This window comes from Hyperoodon ampullatus (assembly GCF_949752795.1).
Source record: "Hyperoodon ampullatus genome assembly, chromosome: 5".
NCBI lineage: Eukaryota > Metazoa > Chordata > Mammalia > Artiodactyla > Ziphiidae > Hyperoodon > Hyperoodon ampullatus.
In genome coordinates this window covers 144,925,551-144,952,907 of record NC_136918.1, presented here as the reverse complement: position 1 = coordinate 144,952,907, position 27,357 = coordinate 144,925,551, and the positions used below count along the sequence as shown (strand labels likewise).

Here is a 27,357-nt window from a genome sequence, read left to right as displayed (position 1 = left end):
CCAGATTTGCCCGCAGGTGTGGTTTCGTTCTGTAGCCTCCCGGGTATCATACAAAGCGAGGAGGCCAGGAGTGCAAAGGACAGCTTCCGGGTTGGCAAAGCCTTAGAACAACTACTAGCCTTCAGTTGCTGAGGAATGCTGTTGCGGATGCTTTCTTCCTGTTTCTGCTCGCAGTCTGCTCTTCTGTGGGACCTCGCACGTGAGGGGGCTCATGGATCTTGTAGCGTGGTGTCGGAGGTCGACAGCCAGCCTGTACGGTGCTGACGGACTCGATAATACCAGCCTTTTGAAACCTCGGTGCGGACTCATAGCTCTACCTTGTGGCATTCAGAAAGCTTTGTGCCCACTCTCAAAGTGACAGGAAATCCCTTCAGTTAGGAAATAATATACTGTGTTTGATTTATGAGCTTTTATCAAAATAACCAGCAGGAATATTTTGGAAAGAGAGTTAACAACACCTTTTGTTTGTTTCTTCATTGTGAGTTGAACGTGTTGGCAGTTCTAGAATTCTGCTTTTTGCTGGTGTAAAGAACAGTTGACATAGTCTTGATCAGAAATGGAACTGCAGCAGGTGTTCACTTGGGACAAGCAGAATTTTAATTTTCATCTGCTAATATTTATGCCATATAATTTATAGCCTTGTATACGTTTTAATGTTTTTTGTTAAAATGCAACATAATATTCATTCTTTTTCATAATGGTTTTACTTTTTAACCTTGCAGAATTAACACTGAATCCTCCGGAAGGAATTGTGGCAGGTAAGGTAGTGTGAAGTTCGCCTCTTTATCATTTACTCCTAATTGGCAAGTTTCCTTCAAAGTAAAGTTGTGGAATTTCTTCTTTTCCTGCAGGCCCCATGAATGAAGAGAATTTTTTTGAATGGGAGGCATTGATCATGTAAGTTAATCATATGTGTTGTTTGGTTTTAAGCCTTTATTGGAAATTAGAGCCATGAATCCCATGCTGCACTGTGAGTGATCAGGAGCGTCAATGGGGAGAAAAGGCCAAGTGCGCCTCTTTCGTTGAGCTTTTCTGTGTCTGCTGATCTGAAAGCAGAGAACACGTGCGTTCGTCCAGAAGAAGTGAAAGTACTTCCTTAGAACCAGTAAAAGGTTTAGTTGTAAGTGTTTGTAGAGTTTCAAAATCATGAAGTTTGCGTGTTGGGTTAGAGCCTCAAACAGAACGGGCTTTGGCTTCAAGGAGTCCCTGTGAGCCTGGGGCTCGGACGGTGCGGAGGGGTCCTCAGGGTGCAGGTGACACCCCAGGCCTATCGGTGCAGCCTGGGCCCTGCCCGGGACTCGTCCCCCTCCTCCTCCCCCTCCCCTTCCCTTCCCAGTTCTTCAGCTCCTCTGCTGCTGCTCCTTTCCTGTGTACCTTGTCTGGCCTTCCCTTGTCCCTGACTTAGACATTTGGCTTAGTTCTAAGGTGAGCAGTGTGGTTCCTGACCTCATTTTAGAAAGATCCGGACTGGATTTCATATTTCACTTACAGTGATATTGCTTGGAAAGAGCCAAATGGACCCCTGATTCCAGAGTATTCTTGGGCCCTGTGACCCAGGCCCTTTTTTTCTCATCTTTCTACCTTAGATGTACAATTCTTGGCCATTCTTAGACTGTATTTTTTTTTTTTTTTTTGGTATGCGGGCCTCTCACTGTTGTGGCCTCTCGCGTTGCGGAGCACAGGCTCCGGACGCGCAGGCTCCGGATGCACAGGCTCAGCGGCCATGGCTCACGGGCCCAGCTGCTCCGCGGCATGTGGGATCTTCCCGGACCGGGGCACGAACCCGTGTCCCCTGCACCGGCAGGCGGACTCTCAACCACTGCGCCACCAGGGAAGCCCCTTAGACTGTATTTTTAACAAAATGTGGTTAGGTAGACTTCAGGAAGTTGAAGTTTATAATCCATTTCAGTAGTCTCGTTAGTAAAATGAGAAATTAGCTAGAAAGTTTTCAGGTGGGATTTCGTTGGGCTGAGGCGTGCTCTAGTGGGGTGGGCCTGGAAGATGTGTGAGGGGTATGTAGTGTCAGCCTCATCAGACTTTCTGCATTTGCCCTGTGCTTGTTTCCCATTTAGTCTGAAAAACAAATTACTGCTCAACGTTGTCTGTGGAGCTTAGATTAATACATGAAAATTGGTGTGAAAATGAGTTTCTTTCATAAGCAAATTGTTTTAAAAATCATTAATAAACACTATCCAGAGAAAGTACAGCGCACCTAACATTTCCTGATCATTTGTTATACCCTAATTGCTTGGGCCTGTGATACCCATTTTTTTTCCTGTGTTTAAATGTTTCTGGCATGATGATGACTTCACAGTCTGTGTTTGTATCTAATATGGTGTTGTGTCTTTCACCCCCTAAAGCACTTACGAATTGCGTGGTGGGTCTCCTGGTCAGCGGTGTCCTTTCGTTTCATGTAACAGGGCATTGTGCACTCGGGTCAGCTACAGCTTTTTATCTTTAGGGAAACAATACACCCCAGGGCAGCTGTCCTGGCTGGGGTGCACAGATGATTGGAAGGCCTCTGTGAGGGCACAGGTCAGCGGGCCCCTGACGGTTTTTCCGTCTTTGGAAGATGTGGCTGGTGCGCACCCACAGGAGACGACTGAGAAGCCCTTCCAGGGACACTTGAGCCTTCCAGTACGGTTTCCTTTTAAGGGTTTATTCTTAAGAATCTGTTAGGATAAATATTACTAATTATAGATAAATAAAGTAAAATTAAACCAATATTTTGAAAACTTATCTTAAAAAGTAATTAGAACTGTTTTTATGTAGAACACTTTTATGTTTGAATAAGGCTTTTGCGTTAGCATGGAATTCCCCTGCTTCAAGATCTGGTGAGTTTGTGGGTTTTGGTCCTGTTCCAGATCCTTTCACAAACAAGAGGCCGTTTACAAATGTACTTAAAACATCTATTAAGGAATTAACTGTCCTCCTATTGATTTGTCTCACTCCGCTGTTTTGGCAGCCAGCTGGCTGAGTTTCACTCCTTAGTGATAGGTTTTCTCTTCTCTCATCTTATTCTCTGATTGTTTCCAGAGTTTCTTCCATACCCTAGTGCTTCTAAACACCACACTTGCCTCCGTTTCTGGGAGTCTGCTGCTGTTGCAGTAGTTCTTACCTGCGGAGCCTCAGCTGTGCAATGAAGAGAACATCTTTTCAGATGTTCAGGCAACAAATACTGAGTGACTATTATATATTAGGGCCCTCGTCTGAGGATACAGGCGTGTCCTAGGTGACCCCAAATCTCTGCCCTGAAAGAACAAGATTAAGGGACTAGGATGGGGAACACAACAAATTAACCAACAGTAATAAAATCACCACAGCCTGTTCTCTGATTAAAAGGAGACAGAACTCTGGTGACTCCCGGCCGAGCTTAGGGCAGAGTTTGACCTGTGACCCAGGGGGAGAGGGCTGGGGCTTCCGCTCAGTGACACTGACGGCTGCGGGCCCCTGAGCTGTGTGTGGCTGGCCTGGCTTCATGGTCTTGGGCAGTCACTGCCTCTCTGACCTTCACTTATGTGGATCAGTACAGAGCCTCGACACCTTTTTAGACCAGTGGCTTCACTTCCACCTCTTCCAGCTCCAGGGTCTCTGGCCTGTGCAACCTCGTTGGCCCTTGGCTGCGGCGTGGCAGCTGTGGAGGGTCGACGCGAGCTTCTGCAGGACAGGAGGAGCCCTGCCGTGCAGGACGGCGGTTTATCCTCCGTGGCTGGAAGAGGCGTGAAGCCCTTGGCGTCTTGCTGCCCCGATTCTGTCCTGCCCCAGGTTTCTTCAAGCGGCCGCATGGTGACCTCCCTGCCTGGTCTGTGGCCGAGCCGCTGTCCCGTCTCCAGATCAGGGCCCCGAGGCTGTGGTGAGATGAGAAGGCCCTTCCCTTCCCCAACGGTTGGGGGCCCTTGGCTGACCCCATCCCCGCATCTCTGCTGGCGCACTTGGGTCCCAGCTGGTTCACACCTGCGGCGGGGAGGATTCCCCCGGCTGCGGCTCCTCCTAGGCTGTGCCTGGCTCATGCTGGGTGCCCAGGCCACGGTCACGGCACCGCCCTCTACACCAGGCTTTCTTCTTTACAGAAGCCTGGCTCCTGTCAGGATTGTGCCTGCTCAGATAAACCTGAGATATTACAATAGATGTTTATGATTTGCACTGTATGTTCTCTGACCCAGCGGTTCCCACCCTGGGAATGTCTTCATCAGACATTCTGTTAGGAAGACCTCTGTGTGAGGAAGTTTATTACAGCATTCACTGCAATCATGAAAGTGGAAACATCATTGTCCAGTATAAGTTACGGGCATCCAATCAGCAGGATGCCGGCAGCACTGCCATGGTTCAGGCAGACGCTGGACGACGGGTCTAGACCAGTGTTGTCACCAGGTGTGGCCTCACCCCCAGGGACTTTGGGCAGTGTCTGGAGACATTGTGGCTGTCACACTGGGTAGCAGGAGGAGATCTCTACTGGCCCCGGGTGGGAGAGCGCTGAGCGCCCCACCGTGCCCAGGACGCCCGAGGTGGCAATGGTGCTGAGGCCGAGAGACCCTGGTGTGGCCGGGTGCATTCAATAGCTTTATTGAGATAGAAGTTACATGCAGAGTTTCACCTGTATTAAGTGCACAAGTCAATGATTTTTAGTAAATTAAATTTATAGAGTTTGCAGTCATCACACTTCACTTTTAGAGCATTTCCAAACACGTGCTCATGCCCCTGTGCACTCGGTCCCCACTCCCCCTCCGCCACAGGCACCCTCTGATCTGCTCTCTGACTCTGTTGATTTGCCTTTTCTGGACTTCTGCTGCAAGTGGGATCACACGATGCAGCATCTTCGGTGTCTGGCTCCTTTTTCTGGGCGTGGTGTCTCCGAGGTTCCCGGCACAGCTTGTGGGAGCGGCCCCTTCCCGTCACCACTGAGCTGTGTCCACCGTGAATGGACCCACTCACCCGTTGATGGGCATTTGGCTGCTTCCCTCTTCAGCTTTTGTGACGGTGCAGCTGCGAACATGGGGCCTAAGTCTGTGCAGCCGGGTTTCCACCTCCCTCGGCTGGACGCACAGGAGTGGGCCTCCCGGCGTATAGTGTCACCATTTTACACTCCCACCCGCAGTGCTGAGTTCTTGGCTCTCCATTTCCTCACCCTCTTGGTGGTGTCTGATGCCAGCTGTCCTGCTGAGTGTGAGGTGGGTCTCATTGTGGGCTTGGACTGCATTGCCCTAGTAACCGATGCTGTTGAGCATCTTTTCATGGGCTTATGAGCCATTCACCTATCTTTTTTGGTGAACTTAAGAACTTTTGCCCATTTTTTAATTGGGTTGTCTTCTTATTTGGTCCTAAGAGTTCTTTATATATTTTGGATACAAAGTCCTTTATCAGATGTATCAATACGATTTTCAGATATTTTCTCCCAGTCTGCAGCTTTCCTTTTCCTTTTCATTTGTTTTTTTCTTTCTTTCTTTTTTTTTTTTTTGTGGTACGCGGGCCTCTCACTGTTGTTGTGGCCTCTCCTGTTGCGGAGCAAGGCTCCGGACGCGCAGGCTCAGCGGCCATGGCTCACGGGCCCAGCCGCTCCATGGCATGTGGGATCTTCCCGGACCGCGGCATGAACCCGTGTCCCCTGCATCGGCAGGCGGACTCTCAACCACTGCGCCACCAAGGAAGCCCTTCTTTTCTTTTTTATGTTTTAGGCCGAGCTGTGCGGAATGCGGGATCTTAGTTCCCTGAGCAGGGATCAAACCCATGCCCCCTGCATTGGGAGCGTGGAGTCTTAACCACTGGACCACTAGGGAAGTCCCTCCTTTTCATTTTCTTAATGGGGTCTTCTGAAACGCAAAGGTTTTCATTTCCAATGAAATGCAGTTCAGCAGTTTTTCCTTGTATAGATTATGCCTTTGATGTCATATAACCCAAGGTTGAAAAGATTTTCTCCTGTGTTTTCTTCTAGAAGTTTTATACTTATAGCTCTTAAATTTAGGTTTTGGGCCCATTTTGGATAATTTTGGAGTATAGCATTAGGTAGGAGCCAGGCTCATTTTTTGGCGTGTGGCTGTGCAGTTGTCTTGCACCGTTTGTTGAAAAGAAAATCCTTCCTGCATTGAATTGCCTTGGACCTTTGTCGGAATCAGTTCCCTAAGTGTGAGGGTTCATTGTGGACTCTGAATCCTGTTTCGTTGACCTGTGCTTGACCCTCCATGAGCACCATACACTCCGTCATGGCAGCTCAATAGTAAGTTTTGAAATTGGGAGGTGTTTTGTTCTCCTCTTTCGAGATGTCTTACCTATTCTGGGTCCCTTGCATCTCCATTGGAATCTGAGGATCAGCTTGTCATTTTCTGTGAAGAAACCAGCTGGGATTTGACAGGGATTGTGTTGAGGCTTTAGGTCAGTTTGAGGAATGTTGACAGTTTAACAATCTTGAGTGTTCCAATCCATGTACATGGAGTGTCTCTCCACTTATTCAGGCCTTTAAAAATTCCTCTCAGCGATGCCATGATACATTTTTAATAAAAAACGATCCAGGGGCTTCCCTGGTGGCGCAGTGGTTGGCAGTCCGCCTGCCGATGCAGGGGACATGGGTTCGTGCCCCGGTCTGGGAGGATCCCACATGCCGCGGAGTGGCTGGGCCCGTGAGCCATGGCCACTGAGCCTGCGCGTCCGGAGCCTGTGCTCCGCAATGGGAGAGGCCACAGCAGTGAGAGACCCGCGTACTGCAAAAAAAAAAAAAAAAAGATCCAGTTTTTGCGGATGAAGGTATGTGAGTGGATGCACTCGGAGGGGAAGCCTGGGAGGGTGACCAGACTCCGTAGTGGCTGCCTCAGAGCTGATTCAGGAAGGGGGCAAGGAGGCATTTGCTTTTTACTTTATTTACTTATGTATTTGAGTATTTTCTAACACACATATTTTTTCTAGTTAGAGTCAAAGTTTATGTTGCAGAAGTTATTGTCCATGTCAGAATTCACTACGAAGTTCTTGTAATTGATGAACTTATTTAGTGAACTTTAAATATAGTTCAAATATATTTGAGTTAAAGTTTTCAGAAATTTCTGTTGCAAGCAAAAATTAGGGGATGACCGTAGGCTCCTTTCAGACGGATTTAATCACGAAAATAATTATATGGAAGGAAGCCTGTATTTGTCACCACGTGCGTTCCTGGGATGGAAGGCCCTGTCCTTCTCCTCCCTCACAGTTTAACCAGCGCTGGTTCTCTACATCAGGATCGCTAGGGTGCTTAGCACACAACAGAAGAGGAAAGCGGCTCTTGGGTCCATCCCCAGAGACTGTGCGCTGAGTCAGGGCTGGTGCCAGATGGGTGTAGACACATAGTCCGGCCGAGACCACCAGGCTCCCAAGGAGACAGGCAGCGAGGGCACTGTCTCGGGGACGACAGCTCCCTGCAGCTCGTCCTGGCTTTCCTGCAGGTGTGAAGGTCCTGTGAGCGGGAACTTCTGGTCAGTTTCTGTGCAGCCTCGCTGCTGGCGGGGTGACCCTCACACAGCAGGCGCTCCTTCAGTGACTTGGGGGCTTAGAGGTACAGCAGGGCACCCCGGAGCTGGAGTTGTGGCTTCTAGAGCCCCTGGCCTGGGGGCTGTGCTTGCAGCCCACCTGCACTGGGGAGGTGGGGGCTTTGGCAAGAAGCTTCGGCCGAGCTGCGGAGCCAGGGGCGCAGGAAGGAGGCGGCGCCCCTGCTCTGACGCCAGGCGCCCTCATGCCACCGCCGGGTGCTCCGTGTGGGTTCCGCAGCGAGGGAGCGAGGGCAGTGGCACCCTCGCCTGGACTGGAGGGCGTTTGTGAAGCTGTGGGCCCTGCTTTGTTATGCTTCAGGTGGTCATGGCTTTGGAGAATACTTGTCCCTTGGTAATCCAGTTCAAGTGTGCGCCAGTGAATGGGTTTACGGTCTTCATTATTTCAAGCCTCGTATGTATGTCTGAGAATTTTGTCTGTGTGCTATGACAAACTTGAAAAAGAACAGCGCAAAAACAGCTTCTTCCACACCTGCTGCAGCTGGAGTGACGTGCAGGCTGCGGTCCTGGAACATGCCTGGTGGGCAGATGGCTCACTGAAGCCCAGACACACCCGGCTTCCACGGTGGAGCACCCTGGCCTCCCTGCCGACTTCGTATGCAGGCCGTGGGCTTCTTTTGTCATCTCCGTACAGTTTTAGAGATGAAAGGCAAAGAACGGTGCTTCACTCGAGTTTAATGTTGAAAGACTAACCAAGCGTGTCTCCAGTTTTTATTTGCTCTGCAAGTGACCGACCACCAGTGATGGTGCGTGGCTGCAGGTGTTGAGCCAGCGCTGTCCTTTGCGGGGAGTGAGCGTTGCTGGGTCCTGGTTGGGCTTGGACCGTGGGTGCAGCTCTCCCAGTGGCTCCCTGGCCTCTCGTTCCCCTAAAGCCGGGAAGTCAGAGTGCACTATTGCCTTTACAGAGGAGAGCAAGGGCGTTCTGCTTTATTCTTAATACGAGCCTCAGAAAAGAAATAAAACACTTACCTCAGAGCTCTGAAATAATTCAGGCCGTTATTTTAATCAATTAAGATAGAAAATAACTTGCAGGCTTTGAAGAGTTTGTATTTGCCTCAGATAAATTTGATTTTGAGGTGAGGCCCTCTTTGGTGAGAGAGGAGTGAGGCTGTCCTGAGTATGACAGGAAAGCTTGTCCAAAAATAACACGAATTATGTCTCCCGTCTCGGTCCAGGAATTTACTCAATAGCGTTTTCCATGAAGCCAGCGGACAGGCCCCCGTGCACGTGGGCGCACCTGTGTGCTGGGCCAAGGCACTGGGCATTCTGGAAGAGAAAGAAGCCCCTGTTTCAAACAAGTAGCAAACCAGAGCATTTGAAAATGGCTTTGATATTTCAGGTGTGGGAGCACTTTAGGAAATGTTTGATCTTGCTTCTGAAGCTGTGGACGACCTAGTGGGTTTTTTTTTTTTTTTTTTTTTTTAAAGAAAGCTCTATTATGAGAAACAAAGACCTGAGCAAATATCAAAGTCTTGAGAAAATACCATTTGGCTCAGTCCAAAAACACTCAACTACCCAGACATTCTTTTCTGTTCTAACTTGGAGGTGCCAGGAATACCGAGGCGCTGCGAGCATTCCTGGTGTGGCCGCAGCCCTGATTTACAGGCTCCTGGGTTAGTAGCCTGAGCTGCCCTCTGCCCTCCGCTGAGCCACCCGATCTGGGACCTGGCCTGAGTCAGGTGACCCTCGCTGAGGTGACAGCACTGCTTCCTGGCACCTTCCCTCGGGAGGCCGTGTGAGAGCCGGCGCAGTGGTGTTTATCCTCTCCTGTGAGTTGTAGGCTGGAAGAGGGGTGGGGGGCGCAGTCTGTCCTCTGCCGTCGGCGCTGACCCCCTCCAGAGGGGAGGGCGGCTGTCGGGGAGCCCCAGCCCCCGAGCTCGCCTCTCCATGTGGCCGTCCTGTCCCTGCTTCCTGCCAGGGCTCTGGGCGCCGCTGTCCGGGGACGCTCATCCGTCCACGGCAGAGTCCTAGCTTTCCACTCTTGGTTTCCCCAGAAGTGGCGAGGACACAGTTTTCAGAATCCAGATATGTGTCTTCAATTGAAAAAACTGTGGCTCCACCAAACACTTGCTGCCTTGTTCTTGTTTTGGCCATTTTACCAGCCCTTCCCCACCCCATGATGCAGTCCTGGCCTCCACTGCACAGGTGCCATCGAAATCCCTAGGCGTTGTCACCAGGTGGAAGTGAAGCCGCCTGCACAGTTTCTTTGAGAATTTTTTGTCTGCTTGAATTGCTGCTGTAGCGCGGGGTCTCGGCCCCTGTGCCGGTCATCGGGGCTCGTGTGTTACGCGCTTGGGGCCTTGCCCTCTCCGCGCCCAGAAAGAGAACGGGATTCCTCTTCGTTGTTGAACTGACCGGTCTTCCCAGCGTGCTTGTCTGGTGTCGCTGTGTGTGGCTGTCATTCAGCAGCTCTGCCTCCTGATAAAAATGTGCAGAGCAAAGCTGGTCTTTTAAACTAGATTTTAAACTGCTATTGTGCATGTTTTATAAAGGACGTTTGTAAGGGGAGGAGGCGTTCCTCTCTCTGTTAAGGTGCGAGCTGCTCTCCCTCTCCCTCTCCCTCTCAGGCTGGCCTTCACGTCTTGTCTGTTGGTCGAGATAGTGTTAATTTATACACATAGAGCTTTAAAATTTGACAGGACTTTGGAAGTGGTTTGGCCCGTTTCTACCATTTTCCACATGAGGAGGACGTGAACTCAGGCAGGCAGGCAGGCAGGCAGGCATGTGCCTGGTGACGGTGAGGACTCAGGTGACCACGTCGTCCCAGGATGTGGCACGAGCCCAGGCCTGCAGGTCAGGGCTTGCGGCTGACGCACGTGCGCACGAGCATCATCAGTGATCTGTATGTTCTCTGTATCTGTTTCTTGAAGGTTACGAAACCACTTCTCAGGCACATTTAAAAATTAAAAGTAGCCTTTGAAGTAACAACTCTTAACCCCTCATTCATTAGTACAATAGAATCCTGCTCTAACATGTACCAGGATTTGTATCTTTATCCTAAAATGTAATTGTACCACATAGAAAAACAGACTCCCTGCTGCCCCGCTCTCAACCTTATTAATGTGAAAACTGCCTGTGATCTGGTCTTTGTGATTTAAACCTGATTGGAACGGAACAATGACACATTACTTTCCAACCATAAAAAAATACCAATTTATCGTTATTATAATATTTAGATAATCTTTTCATGCACATTTGTAAAGCAGTAGATATTTCCTTAACTCGTTTCTGAAGTGTGGTAGACATTGAAAAAAGTCTGCCTTGAAGTTCTGTCTCTGTATTTTGTATCTTTTAGGGGCCCAGAAGACACCTGTTTTGAGTTTGGGGTTTTTCCTGCCATCCTGAGTTTCCCACTTGATTACCCGTTAAGTCCTCCAAAGATGAGGTTTACCTGTGAGATGTTTCATCCCAACAGTAAGTGCTTTTGAAGTAGTTTCGATGGTTCCAGGAGAGGCCTAGAGATTGTGTGCATGTGGGCATTCATGGTATACTTCTGTTTTGCTCTGTGTTTGGAATTTTCCATAATACAAAGTTTAAAAATTCATTATGGTCAGAAGAGTTGATTGAGGAAGTCAACAAGTTCAAGGCGATTAACCATAAAATATGACTATGAAGAGGATTGTGGGTAATTAAAAAATAAATGATAAGGGCCTCCCTAGTGGTGCAGTGGTTAGGAATCTGTCTGCCAATGCAGGGGACATGGGTTTGAGCCCTGGTCCAGGAAGATCCCACATTGCCACGGAGCAACTAAGCCCGTGTGCCACAACTACTGAGCCCACGTGCCACAACTAGTGAGCCCACGTGCCACAACTGCTGAAGCTCAAGTGCCTAGAGCCCGTGCTCCGCAACAGGAGAAGCCACCGCAGTGAGAATCCCGCACACCACAATGAAGAGTAGCCCCCGCTTGCAGCAACTAGAGAAAGCCCGCACGCAGCAACGAAGACCCAACGCGGCAAAAATAAATAAGTAAATAATAAGATTATATTGAAGATAAATACATTCTTTAGAACGATACCTATGATGTGGTTTAAGGACAAATACGGCCAATAAACTGATTGAATTATGTGTGTACTAAGAATAGCCTGATAATATTATTTTTGATGTTCAGGTAATCAATGCAAATAGTTTTGGTTTTTTGTTCTTTTTGCGGTACGCGGGCCTCTCACTGTTGTGGCCTCTCCCATTGCGGAGCACAGGCTCCAGATGCGCAGGCTCAGCGGCCATGGCTCACGGGCCCAGCCGCTCCGCGGCATGTGGGATCTTCCCGGACCCGGGCATGAACCCATGTCCCCTGCATCGGCAGGCGGACTCTCAACCACTGTGCCACCAGGGAAGCCCCAAAGCAAATAGTTTTTAAATTTGGCCTTACTGTAGTGGGTATGTGTTACTTTTATTTTGTAAAAATTATTTTTGAGAAGAGCTATTCAGTAGGTCTACCAATGTCATAAAAATTGGTCGGTCCATAAATACTTAAAAAAATAATCCAGCAGATTCACTGAGAGTTGCTGGGATGGGGTGGTGAGCAGACCGTCAGAGGTGGGGGGCTGGACGGTCAGGAGCTCCCAGTCTGAGGGCAGCGATGGACTCTGATGAAGGAATCATACAGAGAGATGTGAAACCACGTGGGAGGCCAGGGAGGCCCCTGCAGGGGTGGTGGTTGAACCCACCACCTGCAGGAGGAGCTGTAGGAGTTACCCAGGGGTCTATTTGGGGCGGGGAGGGGGTCTAGCAGGTGCAGAGGCCCAGTGTGAGGAGGGAGGGGGAGGGGAGGGCGAGGGGCCAAACCAGTGCAGGCCTTTTGGTCAACATTAAGGAGTTTGATGTTTATCCGAGGCAGTGGAGGCCCACTGAGGGGCTAGGAGTGAGTGTGGGGGGCGGCATGACCAGCATGGCCTTTGAAGGGTGACTGTGGTGCAGGCTGGAGGTGGAGCGGAGTGCGTGCTGGGCTGCTGCCGTGGCCTGGAGGGGAGACCGCCAGCCTGGCACCAGCGGGAGTTGTTGGCGCTGAAGCGCTGTGACTGGGCGGGGACTTGGGAGGGTTAGGAAATGACGCTGCTGTGGTGTGGGGGGGGTGACAGGGACACAGCTGCTTTTTGATGTTTCTGGGGTCAGCGGTGTCATCGCATGGTGTGTCACCTTGAGGGAGTGACACCGAAGTTGAAAACTCTGCAACACCTCCTCTCAGTCCGTGGCAGAGAGAACTGTTCAAAGCATTCTGGGCGCCCTGGTCCCGTTTGTGTGGACTTCAGACGGACATCCTGGTGTCTGAGACAAATCGCACGTGGTTTCCTAACCCTTCAGTGAGAGTGTGCGTTACACTTTCAAAGCGCAGAAACCACTAGAACAAGGGATGCATGGGGAAAATGAGGGACCAGGTGTAAAAGAAAGGCTGTTTATAACGACTCACATTTCTAAATGGTCACGAAATGCAGAGTTCATGAGTGAGGGTGAATTAAATAACTTCATTTAAAATTGTCTGGTATTCTTATTATTATAACTTAATAGCCTTACAGTTTTACAAGTGATTCCTGGATATCTGAGCATATACTAAATCATCTGAGAATTTCCCCAAGTATGTGTAAAAGAAAGATAACAGATGCTTTTGACCTTCCTGACAGGACCAACCCTAGACTTTGAATTGAAAATTTATTTTTCTTGAATCAGGTCTTGAGGGTCTTGTTAGTGATGCTGTTGATGGGAGATGCATTTAGATTCAGGCACAGCTGATTTCCAGAGAAGACAGGCGGTCGTTTTTCTGTTACAGTAAGTTACCAAGAGAAATCTCGGTATCTGTCTTTCTCCGGATATTTAAATAATTCCTGTAGCTTTTCCCAGCTATGGCAACGTATATTTTACACAGTCCATTTTAGGGATTTAATGGCAGAACGAGGGATATCTAGGAAACTTTTTATGAAAAGTGTTTTTAAGAGTCTAATTACATGAGATATTTTGGTGGAATCTCTGGCTGCCAGGTAGCCTTTCATTTATCCCCTTTGGATATAATGCTTTTAAAATCCATATGAAGGTGGAATCACCCCATGATACTAGAGCCGTTCAGACCGGCCCAGCACCCTGTCGGTGCGTGAGCGGTGCCCTGGGAGCCCGGTCGGGCCCGCGGGGAGCACGTGGACGTGAGCATGGCTGTGAACGCGGCGCTGGGGCCGCAGGTGGTGCCGCGTGCAGACAGCTCCGTCTCGGTGTCTGCGCCGCTTGCTGCCTTTTCTCTGTGGGCCTGACCGAGCGCCCTATCGCGGGCCCATTCCCTCGGCTCACCGGGTGTGCTCTGACCCCGCAGTCTACCCTGACGGCAGAGTCTGCATCTCCATCCTGCACGCTCCCGGCGACGACCCCATGGGCTACGAGAGCAGTGCCGAGCGGTGGAGCCCCGTGCAGAGCGTGGAGAAGATCCTCCTGTCGGTGGTGAGCATGCTGGCAGGTAACGCCCGCCCCGCCAGCTCCTGGCACGCTGCAGGTTCACGTCCAGACGGGGAGACCCGACACTCGGTGCTGCTTCTCTTTCCTCGTTAACCCTTGTCTTATAACTCCCTGTCCACCGTAAGGAGTCGATATATACTGTTTTCTTTTGTGCTTTTTCATGTAATGTTATTCATGCACACTTTTCCAAGTGTAAGCTGCTTTTTATAATTACGGATGTAAAGATGTCTTGTGTGTATCACATTGTTGGCCATGAGTATCCGTGGGCATTTCATTCATTCAGTGGGCACTGTATTGCAGACACCGTGTCCTGGGGTGTAAAGCTCAGGTGACACTGACCCCAGCCTTAAGGCCCCACGTTCTAAGGGAACTTTCACAGCCACCAACTGTTGCAGGCCACTGTGATAAATCCTGAGATCAGGGTACAGGGGCCACTTCCCAAGGTGAGTTTAGAACACGTAGGAGTTAACAAGGCTTGGGGGGGGCACGGACCCTCTGGCGGCGTCGCCAGGACTATAGGTATGGCTGGAGCCCGGCTGGGGGCGGGGAGCCCTGTGGACCTGCACTGGCCTGGAGCTGACGCTCGCTCGTGGGGCTGTTAGACCACGGATCGCCCTTGCAGCCCACGTGCTTGAAACAGGCGGGGTGGGTCCCAGGCCAAGAGGATGGGGGAGGTTGGGGGGACCTTGGAGACTCCGGCTCTAGGGCTCAGCGTCCTGGGGGGGGCTCCTGCCCTCACTGCCGGGTGGAGGGGTGCTGACTTTGGGGACAGGACTCCAGAGGGAGCAGGATTTGGGGGAGAGAAGAGTTCGGGGGTGTTGTATAAGTGGCCACCTTGACGGGGGCTCTCCGGGGACTGGCCGTGGAGGTGAGGGTGTGTGCCCTCTCCAGGTAGACAGGGCTCATGGTGGGAGGGAGCCGAGAGAGGAACAGCCCGGCAGCCCTGGGGGAAGAGAGCGCCCATGAAACGGAGGAGCCTCGAAGGGAGAGAGCTGGTGGCGAAACAGGAGGCCCGAGGGGGAGGCCCACAATGGCCGCTTGATCGGCTCGGCTGGTGCCTCCTGAGTGAAGGCGAGTTGGCTGGTGTGGGCCCTTGGGAGGCTCGGGTGGAGGAGCCCTGAGGGTGGGTCTGTCCGCTGCCCTCTCGCCGCTGCTCAGCCCCGTCCCTCAGGAGAAGGCTCTCGTCTCCACAGAACTGATGTCCTTGCCCGGAGTTCCACATTCCTCGGCGCTTCTGGTTTGTCTGTGGTTACCTCTCTGGGAAGATCAGTGATGTTCTTACAGGGGGCGGGAGGCCTTGCCAGGTCCTTCCTTCTTGAGCCCCTTTCACTTGGAGGTTCTCCTTCTCTTTCAGAGCCCAACGATGAAAGCGGGGCCAACGTGGATGCCTCCAAAATGTGGCGGGATGACCGCGAACAGTTTTACAAGATCGCCAAGCAGATCGTGCAGAAGTCGCTGGGGCTCTGAGCCTTGCCCACGTGTGCACAGCCGTGTGCCTGCGCGTGCGTGCAGGCACACCACCGAGCAGTTTTTGGAGTTTCTCCTCCAAAACACTTAGTGACAGTGACACTCTGTGCTGGTACCAAAAAAGGCAAGCTTGCAGAACCACAGCATCTATTTCTCTTCTACCTTTCCCACCCCAAACAGCCTTCTCTTCTGCAGTGATGGTTTCTGTCGGACGGTGACAGCTGGGTGCAGCTGAGGGACGCGCCCCTCGTTCTTGCCGAGGTGGCCCAGGGAGGTGATGAGAGCTGTCACCACTACCTCTCCGGCTGACGTGCCTGCGGACCCAGCGCTTAGTGCGCAGCGGGGAGGGGCGTACGCGCCGGCCCCCAGGGACTAGAACCAGTGGCGCTCCTTCCGAAGACGTGGGGCCTTGCAGACCAGGAGGAGGGCGGCGGCCGATGTCTCTGGGGGCCCCTCCTGGTTCCCTTGTCCCCCGTGAGGAGGACATGACTTTGTTTCAGGACTTTGTTTTACAAGCAGATTTTTTTCTTGCAATCTAGTCACATTTTTCATTTGTTGTATGTTACAAATAATCACATTTAGAAATACTTCAGGAAATAAATACTTTTTTAAAATGTGGACTAATGAAAAATTGGGCACATAGAAAAGAAGTTTTCTCCTGGCCGTGAAGACCGGCGATTTCCCTGCTGGTGTTGATCACAGTTCACGCCCGTGTCTCAGTTCCTAGTGCATTTACCAGAGCAGGGGCACGTGAGACCGAGATTTTAGTCAGAGTGTCTTCTGGGTGTGTCGGAGCTTAGCTTTTCCAGTCTGCAAACGGGAAAGTGCTAAGCGTTTGTACGTGGTGGCTGCAGCAGGAACTTCAACTATCGGGACAGAACCGTTCTTCGCAGCTTGGGAAGGGACGCTCCCTCCCGTCTTAGTGCAGAGCACAGAGGTGTGCTTCATCCCAGACCTGACCAGCGCTCGTGGGAGCGTGGCACACAGGATCCCCGGGGTCTCCGGGTCGGTGGGGGGCGCTCAGCTGCGGCTCGTGGTTTTGAGGTGGTCTGGATTCCTCTGGCGTGGGTAGCTCAGCCGCAGGGCCAGGGCTCCGTTTCAAGCAATAACAGATCTGTTGCGTGCAGTTAAATATTTGGCCTGTTTCAAACAGGTTAAATTTAAACAGGAGTTTCTATTTTTGAAATAAGGGACAGTCTACAAGGCGTACAATACATTTTACTTCATGTTATCCTTTCCCTTTCACAGTGTGCCCGCGGGCAGGAGTCTGATTTACTGAAACCTCGCTAATTTCTTGGTGTTAAGTGGTACTGGCTAAAGGGCTTCTGTGGAAACCAGACTTTCCTTCTCAGAAGGGAATCATTTAAAAGTTGAAAATCAGTACGAGGACTTGTATTCGGAAGGGGATGGGGAAAGGAGAGGTATTGTACCTACATAGTATCTGCGGGCGTGTTGGATGAGACGTAACCCTCTCCATAGAGAGGAAAAGGTGGGTGTGGTGGAGTGTGGGCCTGTGACCACGTCAGCAGGTGGCCACGGGGGCTCAGGAAATCTGGAGAAGGAAGAAAGGCAGTCTTTTTGCAAAAGAAAGTATTTTTATTCATTTGTATTTATTAAATGAAACAAAAGAGAAGGAGTCCCATGGTGTCCTTATTCTGTGACGGAGTTTATTAATTCCTATGGTAAAATAAAGCTATATTTTCCCCCTGTCCCGAGCAGTGTTTTCTCTGTCGTGTTTTAATATAATCATATGGGAACCCCGTGGCCGGCGGGCAGCGGGGGCGCCCCCCCACAGGTGGCATGGCCGCCAGGACTCCCACTACCGCCTCCTTCCCGAGACACCTGAGCTTTGGGAAGCTTCGCTCTTCCCTGTTCCTTCCGCCCGCTGGACTCCCCTGGAATTCCCGGGTGTCCCTGTCGGGGTCGGCAGACGTCTTCACCAGCCTCGACTGACCCTCGGCCTTTCCTTGAGCTGTGAGTGTTGGCAGCAGATGGCCGTCGGGCGAGGAGAGACCAGCAGGCGCGGAGGTGGCGCTTCTGTCCTGCTTTCGAGTCTCCAGTCTCGTCACGGCTGCTGACGTGAGTCTGCTTATGTCCCTCGGCCTCCTCTCCCCCAGCGCCCTCTGCGCCGTGTCCGGGCCAGGGGCTCGGCCCGCCCTCCAGCAGCCTTCATTCTGCCTTTTGCCCAGGAGTTTCCAGCATACTTCTTACTATTGAAGATCTCCGACGTGATCGTGAGTTGGGGTCCCCGATACCGCCCCTACGTTCAGTGGTTCCCTGGGAGGCCTCACGGCTGAGATCTATTACAGCCAAAGGCCCAGGGACTCGAGCGCTACAGGGAACGTGGTGTGGGGAGGGGTCGGGGGGCACCAGGCACAGGCCTCCCGAGCACCCCCCAGCGGAGCCACACAGCGTGCGCTTGACTCCCCAGCAGGGAGTTCCTGGGGGACCAGCGCCCAGGGTTTTTATCGGGGGCTGGTCACGTGGGCACCCTCTGCCTGGCACCAAGACTCCAGCCCCCCGAGGGAGAGCAGGTGTGCAGCGCACGCCACACCGTGGTGCAGATCGTCGAGGCCAGTGAGGCGCTCCCGTCCCACCACGTGGGACCGCCTCCCCAAGCGCACGTCCCCAGCTGCCTGAGGACGGCCGTCCCAGGCCAGCCGTGCTCTTTCCTGCACAGGTCTCCTGAACTTCTCCCCTTTGGGGATGTTAAGTAGGTTTACCTGAGAAGGTTGGTTTGCTCCGTTAGGTTTTCTGTGTTTCATTTTTCATGTGTTTGGTGGCCCTTCTCCGTGGCACTGGTCTTCTGCGGGTGTTTGGATATTTGAGGCCAATGTCCACCCTTGTTTTCCTGTTTGCCAGTCTTGTTCTGCGCACAAAGGGGGTGTTCCAGGGTTTGATCTTCTGGGTGCGGGAGCCCCACTGCGGTGTCCGGGCGTGTCCTGGGGGAGGGGCGCGTCCCTGCCGGCTCTGCGGCCCCGGATGACTGGAAGCACGGGGCCCGCGGGGCCCACTCTGCCCTCCCCTCCCACGTGTGGCTGTGGCTGCCTTCCGTCTGGTTTCTGTACAGGTCAGGTTGCTGAGTTTTCAGAGGTCGTGCTGGTGTGATGCATTCGTCCTGTGCATCAGTCAGGGCTCCTGGGTGGAATACAGAACCCACCCTGGTTACATGGGGGAGGCTCAGGATCGCCTGCTGCCACTTCCCCCACGCCCCCCAAGGCCTGACCGCAGGCCATGTGGCCAGAAGTCTATGCCCCGGCCCTGGAAGTCAGCTCAGAGCACAGCAGGGCACTGGACTGGCCTTTGTAGAGGGCACAGAACCACGGTCCAGTGCCCGCAGAGGCAGAAGTCTGCCTTCCCCACCCCTGACCGAGTCCGTGAGCCCTGCCCCCGCTGCCCGGGCCCCGTGGCATCTGGCCTGTGTCCTGGGTGTGGCCTCACCCCGGGCCCACCACCTCCCCGCTCGAGCAAAGCCCAGCTCCTGAGGATGCCAGCCCAGCCGGGTCACCGAGGCCGCCCCTCCAGCCTCCCCTCAGCGCCATCTGCCTGGGCCCCCAGCCCTGTCACCCCGAGCCTCTCTCTCCACAGCGCCTGCCCTGCGGGGGCCGCCGCGCGTGCCCTGGGCGCAGGCTCCCCGCAGCGGTCTGCGCCGCCGCCAGCCTCGGGGGAGCGGTGCTCCGTCCTCCGCCCGGCTGCTCCCCTCCTTCCGTGCCAGGGTGGGGCCCCGGAGCCCACTGCGTCCCGGCGGCCCTCATCAGCCCGGTGAGCTGGCAGGCCCCCGCCGCCCCGGGCTCCTCATCTGAACAGCCGTGGCTCCCGTGGGGCGCGGCTCCCATGGGGCGTGTTCCGCTGTGTCCCCACGGACGCAGCGTTGCTGGGGCAAGTCGACCTGCAGCCCTTCGGACACGACACGTGGGGCGTTCTTGGCCTCACCTTCTCTGCTGACTACACTTGCCAAGTGAAGGACGACGTGTAAAACGCACGGAGCATGGAAGGGAGAGGTCCCCGGGGCGGGGAGTGTCTGCTGTGACACCGAGGGGCGCTCGCGGAGCCAGCAGGGGCGCAGCTGCGTGGTGGAGGTCCTCCCTCGAGTCTCAGGGCGTCTTGGTGGTGTCATCTCCTTTCAGGGACCCAGAGAAGGGTGGACGTGTTCGTGAGCCCCAGGCCTGGGCATCCAGCCCTGCACGGAGCTGAGCTCGGCCCCTGGAGGGGCGCAGGCTGCGGGGGACGGTCCGGTGGGGATGGCGGTGGGTGGCGGTGAGACCGCATCACCTCCATCCCTCCGCGCAGGTCGTGGCTGTGGACTGCCCTGTCTGAGCGGCTCCCACTGGGCCCTGGCAGCAGCACTGGGAGGGCGCCCGGGGCTGCTGAGTGGGGGCCGTGGACTGGGCCTGTCCCCACCCCACGCGGCTTGGCGGAGCTGTGTGTGAGCGACTGGACGTCCCTGTGACTCGTGCTCGCTCCAGGGAACGGTGGCGACACGTCCCTTTCAAGCGGGCGTGAGCGTGTGCGCACGTGTGGACTTACCTTCCCGGCAGAGGACCTGACGCTGGAACCGACCCGGTGGAGATGAGAGACCGAGGATATTGTGCCGGTGGCTTTTGGAAATCCTGGGTGATGTACTAAACGCGTTGGAACCACAGGACACACTTGCAGCTTCAGGGCAGAGCCGACTCGGGGGCTCTCACCGGGGTCTCCCTCCTGGACTAGTTCCCGCCCGTGGAGCAGCTCCCCGGGGCGGCGGGTGGCAGGGAGGTCCCACCCACAGACCTGGGCACCACCTCGCCCAGCCGGCCCTGTCTGCTTAAGGCCGGTGTCCCCCCGCCACGTGTGCCCGCACTGCAGCCTCGGTGTCCAGGGAGGATGAGACCACCCGAGGTCCGGCCGTGTGGGGCGGGGGGTGGAGCTCGGCCTTCACGTCCCGCCCCTGCAGCCCCTGGGCACCGCCAGGAGCCCGGCAGTCCTACGGGGACCCTGAGGCCTGGGCGAGAGACGGAGGGCGTCCTAGCCCTGCTGCTGCGCCAGAGCTGAGGTCACCGGGTTGTGACCGGCCGCCAGACAGACAGGGCCCAGGCCCTGCCAACCAGGGCCCAGCAACGGGGGAGGGTGGGAGCGAATCCTCCATCTGTCCACTCTCCTCCGGGCCACAGGCACACGCTGGAGCTTCCCTCGGCCAAACCTGGCCCAAGGCCCCCGAGGGCAGAGCCTGAGCCAGGCCAGCAGAGGGAGGAGGGGTGGGCCGGGTCCTGGGGCTCAGCGCACCCTGCAGGTGGGGCCCGCAGGGGGGCCTCGGGGCCGGCCTTCTTCTGGGCTGGGACCCGTGGGTGGTCGAGAGAGTGGTCACAGTGCGTACTTGGGCCAGGGCCCCGGGGGGTCTTTGGAACACCTCTGGGGAGAACGCAGCCTGCCCTTCAGCGCAGATCTCTGGGTCTCCTCTCGCCCCCATCGGCCGGGGCCACCCCGTCGCGTCAGCACTCCCCGCTGTGGACGTGCAATCAGGGTGGATGAGCACGGTGAGGTGCCCGCTGGGTGTTCATCACGCTGCCACCCAGGGCCGAGGGGACCCGGAGTGGGGCTGCCAGTCGCCGCAGGGAAAGCAAAGCTCCCCCCAGATCACTCGTCTTTCAAAGCAGAAGCTGAGTCCTGCGGCCCCTGTGCTGTGAAACCGGAGGGCTCCCGGTCACCGGAGGACAGGACGGGCCGGAGAGCCTGCCCCCCGACCCCCTCCCCATGCGAGATGCAGCCCCCACTCCGGGTAGTTTTCGGGGCGCTGCTCAGACTTCACTTGCTCTGATGATGCCTGCCCCGCCCCTGCCGCCCACCTGCACCCATGAGCACCCTTTTCCTGTTAATCCGTAAAGTGAGTTGCGTTTCCGGATTTTTCTATAATTGCACCATCCTGTGTTTGTGGGGTAATCGGTGTGTTCTTCCTGAAATTGTCTGCTCCACTTGACTGGCAGCGTTTGGCTGAGGGGTTTCTGGCTACACTCACGACGGAGTGGGTTGGCTTCTCCTCTCTGTGTCTTGGTTTTGGCATCAGAGTCAGACTGGCCTCAAGGATGGTTTGGGGAGTCTCTGTTCTTTTTTCTTACTGGATCACCTGTTTCTTGAAAGTTTGGTAGAACTTACCTGTTAAACTATCTGGACTTGTTGGTTTCTTTGGGGAATTTTTTTTTTTTAACATTTAAGCCATATATAACATATTTAAAGTGGATTTCTTATAGATAGCATGTCCTGGGGTCTTGTTTCTCTGTTTTTATTATTTTTATCCGATGTGACAATCTCTCTTTTAATTAGTATATTTTTGTTTAATGAAGTCATCGAGGTGTTTGGATCTGGTCTACAGCTTTATTTGCTTTCTGTCTGCTCCTCTGGTTGGGGTATTTGCTCCTGTTTTCCTGCCCTCTTTTAGGTTATTTGAATCTTTTTTAGTATTCTATTTAGTTTGTTAGCTTTAAACTATATTTATTTGTATTAATCTTTTAACGATTGCTCTAGGGATTACAGTAGACATACCTGATTTTGCACAGTCTATGTTAATAATTTACCACTTTAAGTGACACCCAGAACCCATACAGCCGTGCAGGACCCCCCCCATTTGTCATCCGTGTCACATGTGCACACGGTGTGGGGGGGTCACCCAGACGATGTTCTGGTTTTTGCTTTCAGGATTTAGTTATTTTAAAGACTTTCAAGGAGATAAATAACGTATTATCCTTGTTGAGATGTTCACTATTTCTGTTTTCTGCACCTGCCTCTGGGGCCTCGTCCCCCTGGTGACATTTTCTGCCTCGAGAACGTCCTCCTGGTTTCTTGCCTCCCAGCCTGTTGGTTTTGCCTCTGTTCCTGGAGATGCTGCACCCCATGTAGGATTCGGACTAGACTCGCCGTCCCCGCTGCCTCTTGGCCTCCACATCCGGCGAGGAACCGTCGTGGCTGGACTTGCCGTCCCTTGAGCACTCCATCCCTCTGACAGCTTCCAGGCTCCGGCCTCCGTCTCCGCTTCTCTTAATGGGATGAGTCTGGCCCTGGGCCCCTTTGAGTTTGTCCTGTTTGGGTGTCATGGAGCTTTGTGAGTGTGTAGATTTGTGTGTCTGCCAGATCTGAGCAGTTGTCAGCCATCCTTGCTCCGGGGCACTTTGCTGCACCATCTTCTCTCTCACCCTGGACTCCTGGAGGTTACTTTTAAAGTATGCTTCACATTAGTTTTTGGCTTTGACTGACCGTCCTCTGTATGAACCCACACTCTGTTTTGGGGCCTCGCACAGACCTTGGTGTCAGGCCCACCCAAAGACCCAAAGCAGCAAGAACCAGAACCCCCGACGCGGCAAGGCCACCGTGCAGGTGTGCCTGGCCCGGGGACTGTGGCGGGTGTGGTCAGCGACTAGTGCACGGAGGGCGCCCAGCGTCCGTGGGGCAGCCCGCCCAGGAGGTACGGGCCATGGGAGCAAGGCAGGGTTTCCCGCCACAGTGATGGAGTGGTGAGTGAGGGGGCAGTTCATGGGGCTGCCGTGGGGCAGCGGGGCTACCTCGGCTGCCAGAGGTTCTGCGTTGATGGTGGGAGGAGCCAGCCGTGGCCGGTGCTCTGACTGGCTGTGTGCAGCCCCCCGAGCTCCCCAGCAGGGTCCGCTGGGGGAGCCAGACCATTCAGAGGGATGGCTGAGCTGGCAGGTGGCCCGGAGCGGGGCTCTGACCAGGGGTGGGGGTCGGGGAGGCTGAAGTCTCAGGGGAGGAGCCAGGCGGGGGGGCCCTGCATCCCACAGTTTCTAGATTGATCTGGAAAGTTCAGTTGTGCTGCTGAATGGAAGAGGGTGGGTGGGACGAGGGGGCCAGGACGGAGGAATTGGGGTGGGGACCCCACTATGGTAATAGCACCCAGGGGCCCGCTGGTGACCCCGGTCTTGGCGTCCAGGCTTATCGAGGCAGGGGCTGCAGGGCTGGGCAAGCAGACAGTGCCCGGAGCACACACTCACAACTAAGTGCCCGGACACCCCGCAAGGGGCCCTCAGTCCCCTCCCGGAGCAGGGCAGAGGCCTGGACCCAGCACCGCCCCCCACCCCCCGCCCCTGGCGCTCCCTGCCGCGGGCATCCCGTCCATCAGATAGCGCCCCGTACCCAGCAGCGCTCCACGTTCGTGGACTGGCTTCAAGTATTTTCATGTACCCTCGAGAGAATGATTAAAAAATAATTAACCTAATTTAGCCTGATTGTCATAAAGAAATTAGCCACATGAATCACCTGCGATTTGCCAGCCTGTGCACGCCGGGCTCCAGGTGTTCGGGGCGCCGGGGAGACAGCTGCCCGCCGCCGCGGGGGAGGGGCCCGAGCCTCATCCGGAGGACCGGGACCCGCCAAAGCCCCTGCCCACCGGCTGCGTCCCTGCTGACCGTAGGTGGCAGGCGAGGTCCCGGTGCATTGGCACATGACAGGCCGCCTCGGTGGCCGAGGCTGGGGCCCCTGCCTGGAGCCCCGTGGCTTTGCCCGGGCAGTGGCCGGCCCCTCGGCCCAGCGCTCCAGGGAGGGGCGTCCTCTGACGCAGGAGCCTGCGGGGTCTCCAGATGTGGCCTGGGTGGCCACTCGTGCTGCGGCCAGGTAGCTGCGGGGCTCCAGGACGGCGGGGGTGGGGTGGGCCTGCCCCTCGCTGTCCGTCCCGGGGCTCTCGGCTGCGGGCTCCTCCTCTGCACCCTGCACGGGCCCCTCCAGGAAGGGAGGGGCTCAGAGCCAGCAGGGGGCGGGGACCGGGTGGGGGCGTGGGAGGTCGGGTCTGCGCATGGGAAGGACGAAGGGGAGACAATAAACCATGAAGTAAGACACGTCTGTCCCCATCCCGACCAGGAGGTGTCGATGGCAAAGTACGAAAACACAGTTTAGTTGTGGCCGCTTGGGTCTGGGGCATCTGTTGATGAGCTGGTGACGTCGGATGTGTAATCAACACAGACACGGTTTATTCCCTCGTTGTTGGGCATTTATCCCATAAAATGTATATTCCTTCCCTCATTTCAACAGAATCACTAGTCACGTCATACTCAAGATTTTCACTAAATTAATATCTATTAACAGTGTTGCTCTAAAATATTCTTAAAAGCTGTGATTATATTCAGAGTGTACAAAACTTGAATACATTTCCATCAAATAAGTAAAGTTAAATAGAGAGATAAATGACAAAGTACTTTTCAGTGTTTTCAAAAAGTTCTCTTCCGAGGTATTCAAAGGTACCTATTAAAAGTGAAAGTGCAAATTATAACGGATGATTTGCAAAATACAAATACAATTAATGATTATAACATGGAAATCAAAATTATTAAAATTCAGCTTTTGAAAATCTAATTCTTTTGAAAATGCAGCTAAATCTTACTGAAGGTGCTTTAAAGGAGCGACTTGCCATCTGACTATGATGTAGAAGGCGGAGCCAGGGGTCCTTCCGGGCTGGCATCGAGAGGTGCTTCGTCATGAGGAACGTCCCTGGGTCTCAGCAGCAAGGGCTGCAAATCCGCGAAGCCCCGAGCACGCTGAGACCTATCGCCCATCAGAACGAGAGGAAGCGCCGGGCAGCCAGACCCGCACTGCTGTGTGGCCAGGACTGGACAGGTGAACTCACCTGGTCCTCTCACGCCCGGAGCTTCCTCCCGTCCCTCCGGGGCCCAGGCCCAGCTCTGCAGACGCACTAGCCACAGGTCAGCCCTTCCCGGGATGAGGGCCTGAGCCCGGGGCCTGGGTGTGCCGGCTGCACTGAGCAGTGCTGGGTCCCTCGCGGGTGTCCCCTCCCCGTCTTCAGTGAGTGTGACCTGCAGGTGCCTGACACGTGGGCCGGGACCACCCCCGCCGCCTGCCCTTCTGGGCTGCGGTCACCTCGCTCACAGCCCACTGGCCAGAAGCAGTCACCCACAGGGCTCGGGACAAGGATGGGGCCTCCCGGGCCTGGAAGGATTGGGGGGTGGCCGGTCTTAGGTCAGGACTCTCCTCTCACCCCCTCCCTCCCCTGGAGCCTCTCCCTGCACTTGACCGTGGGCTCACCTGGGGCTTGTGATATCTGCTGGGGAGGAGTGGACCAGCCAAGATTTCGCTCAGCTGTATGCATATTTTTGAACTCTGTTTCCTTTTAAAGTTTGCAAATGCACGTGAGTGTGACTGTCCTGACTCCCGTCCCAGCGTGCCGTGCCTGCCGCTCCTCCGGGACGGGGTCCCTGGCTCTGCTGCGTTGAGGGCCACCTTCCTAGACTCCCTGCGTTCGGGACTGTGGTCACCCAGAGAGTGCAGCCCTTTGCGGGGTGTCCTGCCTCTTCTCAGGAGCCCGGGGTCCTGCCTTCCAACGTGAGGGCTCAGCCAGGCTGGGCAGCGGATACCCAGGTTCCCAGGTCCAGCCGAGCCCGGGTTCCCAGGTCCGGGCGCCTTCCTGGTCCCTTCCTTCCCCCACCGCCCCCCACCACCCGCGGGCTCCTGCTGTCACTCGGCCCTGAATGCACTGGGGGGTGTTTTTCGTACCCCCACCACTGTCTGCCCCAGCATCCCACCCTTCTGTCTAGTCTCTTGTCTGTCTCTATGGAGACACATGGGGAAGGCATGGCACTGCCACGTGAAACACACGGGCGGCCGCTTGAAAAATGGACGTTCACTTCTCGTGGGTTGGTGCCCGGAGGCCGAGGCTGAGGCCAGGTGCCTGCACGGTCGGGTCTGGTGAGAAGCCTCTTCCTGGCCTGCAGCCTCCTTGCCGTGTCCTCTCAGGGCAGGAGTGGAAGCTCTGGTCTCCCCCTCTTCTCTCAATGACACGAATCCCGCTGGGGCCCCACCCTCATGACCTCGGCTGACCTAGCTACAACCCAGAGCTCCCACCTCCAAACACCATCACACTGGGGCTTCAGTGTGTGAATCTGGGGGACATGACGGCCTCCTGCCCCGTGCAGAGAGCCGGGCCTGGCTTGGATTCCCTGCCCCGTAAGTGTTCATGGAACGAGCGGTCCCCTTTCCCAGCACGCTGCAGTGGAGGCTCCCAGCCCCCTCCCCATCCCTGGCGGCTGGGCCCTGCAGTGCCCCCTGGCCTGGTCCCTCCTTGATGGCGTGAATGTCCCAGCTTCGGGAGCCTCCCGCACCAGGGGGCCCCAGGGAGGGGCATCCTTCTCTGCGGCTCCTCCTCTGTGTCCCTCGGCCCAGCGTCAAGTCCAGAGCCTTTGTCCTCAAGGCGGAGCCATGTCTGCTGCTGCAGGACCTCCAATCTCCCATTCCCTGAGGAGCCGCCCTGCTGGCTGTGAGGTAGGGATTGAAACTGACCCCAGGAGGACCCGTCCTGAGGTCAGACCGCGGAGTGCCCATGGAGGGCCTCGCAGAGCTGCCCAGGGGTGGCTGAGAACTTAGCTCAGGAGCAGCCAGACCTGGGTTTGGGCCTGGATCCTTCCCGCTGGAGCTAGAGCCTGGCGCTCAGGGGCCTGACGTGAACAGGACCCGTGACCGTTGTTAGTGTCATTTGTCACTGTCGTCTCCCACTATGGCTCAGGGGGCTGACCTCCCCGAGGGTCCTTGAGGGCAGGGGGCCTTGAGTAACAGGCACTTTCTACTAAGCTGCCTTCCAGGTTGCCTCCACCACCACCTCTGCCCAGAGCACCGGCATGGGGAGCCCCACCCTCACCCTCGTGTATATATGTTCACACACACACACACACACACACACACACACACACAGAGGCGGGCTCACCGCGTGTCCCGACCAGTCGCCAGCCCCTCACTAGCGATGACCCTCCAGGAGTCAGGCGCGCTCGGAGCCGGTCCAGCTCCCTCCCTCACCTGCACACCTGGTCTGCCCAGATCCTACCAAAGCTGGGCCTGCCCCCGGCGCTCGCTCATCACCTGCGGCTGGAGGAGACGCACAGGCCTCGGAATCTCGTGGGGCCCTGTCCTTACTGGTTAGACGGCCACACGCGTGTGCACAGGCACATGCATACATACATGCCCACACGCA

The 27,357-nt window shown here is 54.9% G+C and overlaps 1 protein-coding gene across 1 annotated transcript in view; it reads left to right on the top strand.

Annotated features, from left to right (window-relative positions):
- UBE2G2 (ubiquitin conjugating enzyme E2 G2) overlaps positions 1-15,407 on the top strand; it is a gene marked incomplete at both ends in the record, with an annotated part of 29,524 nt that extends 14,117 nt beyond the window's left edge. Inside the window, 5 exons of the mRNA XM_079704975.1 lie at positions 723-758; positions 852-897; positions 10,801-10,919; positions 13,801-13,941; positions 15,295-15,407. Coding sequence (XP_079561101.1) covers positions 723-758; positions 852-897; positions 10,801-10,919; positions 13,801-13,941; positions 15,295-15,407 — 455 coding nt within the window. The remainder of the gene's footprint in view (positions 1-722; positions 759-851; positions 898-10,800; positions 10,920-13,800; positions 13,942-15,294) is intronic.
- Between the last annotated feature and the right edge of the window lie 11,950 nt (positions 15,408-27,357).